The sequence below is a fragment of the Hydra vulgaris genome, chromosome 13 (genome assembly GCF_038396675.1).
Source record: "Hydra vulgaris chromosome 13, alternate assembly HydraT2T_AEP".
Taxonomy (NCBI): domain Eukaryota; kingdom Metazoa; phylum Cnidaria; class Hydrozoa; order Anthoathecata; family Hydridae; genus Hydra; species Hydra vulgaris.
In genome coordinates this window covers 12426717-12435000 of record NC_088932.1, presented here as the reverse complement: position 1 = coordinate 12435000, position 8284 = coordinate 12426717, and the positions used below count along the sequence as shown (strand labels likewise).

Here is an 8284-nt window from a genome sequence, read left to right as displayed (position 1 = left end):
GAATTTCGCTTGAATTTTTTTCTGATGATCTGGTGGTTGGCGGACGTATTGAAGGTGCGTCTTCTACCACTTCCTGGACAGCGACCATCATGGCCGAGCTCCTTGAAACGATTGACGGCCTTGGACACAGTTTGCTTAGGCACATTAAGCAAGCGAACAATATCACATTGACGCATTCCTTTACGAAACAACTCCAAAATTGTACTACGTTTATTTGACATTCTAAAAATATAATATGTTTTAGAGATATCAAACTAAGAACATATATATACTAAACATAAAAACATGGAGAATCTGAAAACCAATAAAGTTAATTGGTTACCGTAAAAAACTTTATTATCAGGACATATTAAATTTTGTCTCCGTTTTTTCTGGTCACCCTGTAAATATATATATATATGTATATAAATACATACAATCTTACATATATACATACATACATACATACATACATACATACATACATGCATATAATTAAACTTTATAATGCTTTTTTTTTAAATTATAGTTCATGTATAGATTACAAGGTAAAAAGTGTTACCAAATAAATTATTTAACTAGTAAGTAACTAGTAAAGAGTTTATTTTATGCTTTCAGGAATTTTGTCAATCAGCATTCTTCTTTATAGAGAAGTGTTTTTACAATGATACCCGTAACCCATTGAACAGAGACTACAGCAAGTAAGGGATTTTCTTTATAATTGTGAATATAAAGGCTAAATGTTTGTTTATTATAATTTTTTTATCGCTTGTTAAATTGGAGTTAAATAAGTTGAAGTTTGTTTTATTAAATGAATGCATTTTATTTTTCAAGAAATAACCTCTGATATTAGTTGTGTGTAAGTTGACCTATTTAAGTAAAAAAAATAATAAGGTAAAAAATACAACCAAAAAATATTGCTAATGGTGTCAAGGCATGAATCACCATTATAAAAATGATGTCAATACATAAATCACCATTATAAAAGTGGTGTCAACTTTAACACATGAATCACTATTAAAAATCCTATGTTCGCATATGTTCTATTTATTTGTTCTATTTATTATTATTACAATAGAATTATTATAGAATGGGCAAAAGATGAAGAGCGATATACAGTCAATGGACTTGGTTTGTTTACATCTGCTATTATGGAAAATACAACATTTAATGACTTAAAGATTCGACTTGGTTATCCTTATCTTTATTGTCACCAAGGAAACTGTGAACATTTGATTGTTTTTAATGACATGAGGTTTAATTCTTTTTATTTATATCAAGTTTTTTTGTTAAATATCTTTTGTTATGGTAACCATTTCTAATAAATTTCATTTAATGGAAAAATGCTGTTTTAATAAAATTAAGTTTTATGTATGCTTACTATGCAGGTCCGTTTTTAGGGTTCAGAAAAACAACTATTTCATATTCTATGTTGTTATACAAGACAATTCCAAAAAAAGTTTTGAAAAAATTTTAATTTTTCTGACCTCCTTGAGAGTTAAAATATTTTAAAAAAGGCCTTTTTTGACCAATTATTCATTAAATTGCTATCTTAATTGGAGCAAGGAACTAACACCAGAACTAGCTGTTTGTGTGTGTGTGTGTGTGTGTGTGTGTGTGTGTGTGTGTGTGTGTGTGTGTGTGTGTGTGTCTGTGTGTGTGTGTGTGTGTCTGTGTGTGTGTGACCAGAACAGTTTTTTGTGTGTGTGTGAGCTGACTCTACTATTAGTAAAGTTGATATAAAATTTCAGCTCAAAGTATTCAAAATTTCTTGAGATAACAAATTTTGAAATATGACCTGGTTTCTTTTAAAGACCCGGTTTTTATTCTTTTTTAATTGTATATTTATCTAAATACTCTTAAATATTCAGTAAAAAACTTAATAAAATTTGAATATAACAAGTTTGTTAAATAAAATAAATCCAAATATTGTTCTTAATAAACATTAAAAATAAAGGTTAGCTGTTTAAAATGTGAAAGGCTTTTTTAAAGGTTTTACAAACACATTTTGTAATACATGAAAAAGTCAGTTAAAAGTTTCTTTAAATACTTGATAAATTGTAAAAAAAAGTTTAAATAAAAATTTAAACTTTTTTTTACAATTTATCAAGTATTTATTTGGATCAGTTGCATTTATAAAATGGAAAATTAACTCTTTGTTAAGTTATGGTAGCATCTACCATAAATCTAGCTTCATGTTCTGCAACTGTTTTGTGTATAATAAATCCACCCTTCCTTCCAGAAAAAATAATGACATATTGACACAGATGTTTATAATCATTTCTGGGAAAAGTATGAAGTTGTAAAGCGTATTTGCAAAAAGTTCCTTTTTTTTAGCCATATTTTCTAATGAAGTTCCACTAACTTTGCACTACGGAAAATTTGATAACTGATTCATATTTTTTTGGACATTTTCATAATGCATTGGCCAAGTCGCTTTGAATCTTGTATAAATAGATTTTGATGGACCTTTGCTTTCTGTTTTCTGTTTCTAGTGATTGCATTTGTTATGTGTAAAATGTGTCATTCTTGAGAATATTTTCTGCAAAGAAGTCTTAAAAGAGGTCGATCTAAAAGATCTAAAATTACCAACCCTTTATTACAACCTTATTACCAACCCTTATTACAACCTTATTACAACCAGTATTACATGCTGTTGTGTCAGATTTTAATGTTGTCACTTAAATTGTCACTTTTTTATAACAATAAACCATGTCAATGCTTGATCATTAATTCAGATGAAACTCAATTTTTTTCAGCCAATTGTTATCGCAATAATTTAGATTTTCCTATATTTATGAACGGTAATGTATTCGATGAGTCATCTACCCTCCATCTTGTAGGGTTAACTCTTAGTTCTGGTCTTTCTTGGAAACCATATATCAAATCCGTTGCAAAATTAGCATCTGCTAAGGTTGTATCTCTTTATCGAGCTCGACACTTTCTTACTCCGGATTCTATTCTCTATCTCCATAAATCTCAAATCCGGCCTTGTATGGAATACTGTTGCCATATCTGGGGCAGATCTTCTAATGATGCCCTTTAATCTTTATCTTTTCTCTTCCAGTAACCTCGAACTTCAATTAGTGGTTGCTTGCATTTTTTATTGAAATTTGCAGCAGCGATAAAAATATCTTATATTGTTGCCTTTTGTAGAAAAAGTTCTGCAATTGATTTTGTGTGTTTGTCCTAATAAAAATGTTTCAGTATTTAAATGTGTTGATTTTGCCATTTTTAAATTTAAAAAGTTATAACGCAGCACAGTTTCATAACCTTTATAATTGTGCGCTGTGGCTTCTCATAGATCTGTGGATGCAAACTTTAAAAAAAATATTTTCCAAAAAATGTATTAAATATAAAATATTTTAACCCCTAGGGAGGTCAGGGAGTTTAAAATTTTTTATAATTTTTTTTTGAAAAAGTCTTGTACAATAACATAGAATGGGAAAAGTTGCAGTTGAGCCGGGATAGCTCAGTTGGTTAAAACGCTGCTAAAAAGTTCGAAATGATTATTGGTTGTAACATGATTGTAGGTACAAATCCCGGCTCCGCCTACTCAGTGTATGAGTAGTGCTTCGGTACGAAAGGAATTCATCTCAATTAGCTCTGCTATTACGATGTTTCCTTCTAAACTAGTAAATAAGTAATCTAGTCGAGTAAATAAAAAAATATGTAGTTTATTGGACTCCTAAAACCGGACCTGCCTAATGCTCACTTAGCATTAAATTTAAAAGTTTGTGATATCATGAGCATGAAAGTTGCAACTTACCCCAAAATACTCCTTTACACACCACTGCAGTTATTCATCTTCTTTCAGTTTGTAATTCTATTAATAATTATCAACATACAACAACATACAACAAAAATGATTTATAGAATTTATGATATGATTATAAGTTACCTCACTAAAAAAAACAACCTAAAATTAATAAGGAATTCAGAGAACCTAATATTATGTGCGGAGTTCCACAAAGGACAGTTCTTGATTCACTCTTGTTCCTAATTTGTGTATGAATGCATCAGCAATGCTAAACTTAATTTTTGCTAATAATATAAATCTCTTTCTTTTAATCAGTGAAATCAAGATATTTTATTTTAAAATGAATTTTTCTTTATACATTTTTATATTATATTTGTACTTTATAAATCCTTACTTAGCAATTAATTTTATGCAATAGTGAGAAAATGATTAAATTATTTTTTTAATTCATATAATTTTTTTCAAGATTTTGTATAACTCTTTTTGCCACAATCAGCAAATCGTGTTTTTTTGTTTTTACTAAATATAAAATAATACTTGTAATACAATTAAAAATAAAACAAAAAGTATAAAAGTAATGAATGGTTCGTCAATGATAACGTCTTATGTCAAGGTAGAAACATGTTAAAAAATCACATTAGTCAGACCTTTCAGTCAACAACTTATAAAGTGTTGGTTGAAAGGTCTGAAACGTATGTAACATGTATATACTCTCGTATAACATGATTCTGTGCTTCATCATTTTTTTTTCCAAAAAATGACTTATGGTGTTTCTGAAATGACCTGTTCATTTACACTCAAAGTCACAAATTCAAATTACGCAAACTAAAGTGTAAACTCGATGTCCGAAAATATTTTTTCTCCCTCAGGGTTGTTAATATTTGGAATAACTTGCTGTCTGACATTGTTAATGCCAAAAACATCAAGAGCTTTAAAATTAAAATAAACTCGATCAACTTCAAAAATATTGTTTCGGTTTTTTGTTTTATTGCAACTAATTTTTGTTTTATTGCGATATTATATATAATATATACTTTTTGGTATTATATATAATATTGTGGTATTATATATAACACACTTTTCTATATGTGGTATTACATATAATATATACTTTTATATATGGTATGTTTGTGGTATTATATATAATAAATACTTTTTTTTTAGTTCATTGCTAATATGCGCTAATAAACTCAGGGATTTTTTTTTTTTTTTTAAATCGAGGAATACTCAGGGAAATTTTTTTTGCAATTTTTGTAAAACAGTTATTTATCAAATTATTTACAATAGTTTAAACTAGTTAAAATTCATAATGTATATTATTAGTAATTTTTTATATAACTGTACAATTTATTTTAAATTTGGTTTGGTTTAATCCCACTATGATGTTTGAGACTGTTGCCACACTTTTGAAAAATAAAATAAAAAATATTATCTCAAAATAACTTCATAAAAACATTGAAATAAAAAATCTAGAAATTGACATCCTTTTCTGATAACCCCCTTCCTTTCCCTTGTGCTTTTTTCCCCTTTTTATCTTGACCACAACCCTATTTGCGTGATGTCCATTATGGATGGACCCTAAATAAAATAATATAAAAATGTATTATATTGAATTTTATAATTTGTAATCATTTTATCTATAAATATATAATATGGTTGTAAGAAGATTGTATTTTTTTAGAGTTATGATAATAAATAAAATGAATCAAACATTTTTTTCAAATGATTGGCTTACTCACCCAGAGTATAAAGAATGGCTTGTAGAGACTAATGACAATATATTTGCTAGATGTAGCAGTTGCTGCAAAACCTTTAACTTGTCAAATATGGGAGTTCAGGCAGTTAAGAGTCATAATGAAGGTAAAAAGTACCAAGTTAATGTTTTAGCTAAATCCAGAAGTCACTTTTTCAAACCTGTTGTAAAAAATTCTACTATTACACCTACAGTACCCCTGGCTGCCGGTCAAAGAGATTTAAAACTTGTTGCTTTTAATGAAGAAACAAGATCTGAAATTTAATGGGCTCTTGCAAATGTTATGTATGAATTGTCAAACAATGAACCAATTATTTACTAGTATGTTTCCAGATAGTAAAGTTGCAAAAGGACTAACATTAGGAAGAACAAAAATAGGGTAAATGAATAATTTTGGGTTAGCACCATATTTTAAATTGTTACTTCTTGAAACCATCAAAAGTTCACCATGTTATGTTGTCTCGTTTGATGAAAGTTTAAACAAAGTTACACAAAATTGTCAAATAGATATTGTTAGATTTTGGGATACATTAGAAAACTAGGTTAATGTGCGATATTTCAGTTCAGTTTTTCTTGGACACTCTTCTGCAGCACATATACTTAAAGGTTTTAATAAAGAAATAAAATGTCTGGGCTTATCAAAAATGATTAAGGTATCTATGGATGGGCCTAAAACAAATTGGAAATTTTTTAAAGAACTTTCTATGTACTGAAATGAGTGTGAATTAAATTCTTTATTTGACATTGGGAGTTGTAATTTGCATTCAATACACGGAGCTTTTAAGATTGGTTCTGAGACTGCATCATGGAATTTATAAAGTATTCTTAAGGGAGCATATCAATTCTTAGTAAAGTATTCTTAAGGGAGCATATCAATTCAATTCTTAGTATTCTTAAGGGAGCATGATACTCCTGCTAGAAGAGATGACTATAGCAGTGTCACTGGGTCAAATCGCTATCCATTAGGTTTTTGTTCAACTTGATGGATTGAAGATCAAGTTGTTTTAGATCGTTTAATTGAAATATGGGACAACATTGTAAAATTAATTAGATTTTGGGAAAAATTATCAAAGTCCAAACAGTCTTCCTCAAAAAGTTTTTTTAATGTTCAAAAAGCGTTGAATGACTTCTTGACTGTTTCAAAATTACAATTTTTCAGTTATGTTGCCAGCTTGTTCAAAACCTACTTGACACTCTATCAAACCGATCAACCAATGATTCCATACATGTACAATGATCTTAGGGAATTGATAACAAATATTTTAACTTTATTCATTAAACCATCAGTAATTCAAAGTTGCAAAAAAGGTAGTGATTTAAAAAAATTAGATCTCTATAAAAAAGATTATTTTCTACACAGGAAAGATGTTATTATAGGTTTTGCCGCTTTCAATAAAAGAACTTTTAAAAAAAGATAAAATCACACTTAATGAAGTAAAACAGTTTAGAAATGAATGTGTTTTATTTCTCACAAAAACCATGGAAAATCTGTTGAAACGCATCCCGTTAGACTCTGCAATCATAGCAAATGCAAGTTGTTTTGAACCAATCCAACTCAAAGCATCATCAATTGAGTTTAATCAAAATAAACTAAAAAGGTTGTTACATTATCTTGTTAGTTTAAAGATTATATCTGCAACACAAAGTGATAAAGTCATGCTTCAGTATTCTATACTTTTAAGAAATGACATGAAAATAAATATAGAAAAATTTCTTAATTTTGATAAAAAAACACATATTTAGATACCTTCTTTTTTCATCAACTAGATATAGCCAAACATAAGGAACTTTCTTGTATTATCAAAATGATTTTAACTGTAAGTCATGGTCAAGCTTTTGTAGAAAGGGGTTTTAGCATAAAAAATTAGTTCTAAACAAAAATATTCAGTCAGACTCAATAGTTTCGCATGGCATTATAAGAGATCATATGAGTTCTCAAAAAATTCAAGCTGACACTATAAGTATCACAAATGCATTAATGTTATCAGTTAATTCAGCCAGACAACAGTACCAAATGAGTTTAGCAGAGAAAATTAATTCAAGGAAAGAGTGTGAATCAAACCAAGAGCAATCTTATTAGAAGAAATTGAAGAAGTAGAAGAAAAAAAAGAATTTACTTTTAACAGCATGTTGTATATTAAACAAAGATTTTATTCAATCTGTTAAAGATGCTGAAAAAAATAATGACTTAACAATGCTTAAAAAAGCAACTGCTTTAATGGAGTTAGATTCAGTTTTAAAACTATTAAATGCAAAGAAGAAACTTATTGATAAGGTTTCTTACTAAAAACTATTTTTTGTGTTCAATTTTAGAATTGATAAAAAATATTTACATTGTTTCATTTTATTTAGTACATTAAGAGTATATTTAAATTATTTATATATATATATATATATATATATATATATATATATATATATATATATATATATATATATATATATATATATATATATACATATATATATACATATATATATATACATATATATATATACATATATATATATATATATATATATATATATATACATATATATATATATATATATATATATATATATATATATATATATATATATATATATATATATATATATATATATATATATATATATATATATATATATATATATATATTGGAAATAATATGGAAAACTCAGGCAGGGAAAAACGTTATTTACTCAGGGAATACTCAGGGAAAAACTTTTAAAATTATAGTGGCAACCCTGAATTAATCAAAAGTTATATTATGAAAAATAAATGATTAAGATATATATTTATATAGGAA

The 8284-nt window shown here is 27.3% G+C and overlaps 1 protein-coding gene across 2 annotated transcripts in view; it reads left to right on the top strand.

Annotated features, from left to right (window-relative positions):
* The window catches only part of LOC100212974 (snRNA-activating protein complex subunit 3), a 35441-nt gene that overhangs the window by 22324 nt on the left and 4833 nt on the right, over positions 1-8284 (top strand). For both annotated transcript variants that reach the window (XM_065816363.1, XM_065816362.1), the window contains 2 exons: positions 598-680; positions 1058-1234. In XM_065816363.1, coding sequence (XP_065672435.1) covers positions 598-680; positions 1058-1234 — 260 coding nt within the window. The remainder of the gene's footprint in view (positions 1-597; positions 681-1057; positions 1235-8284) is intronic.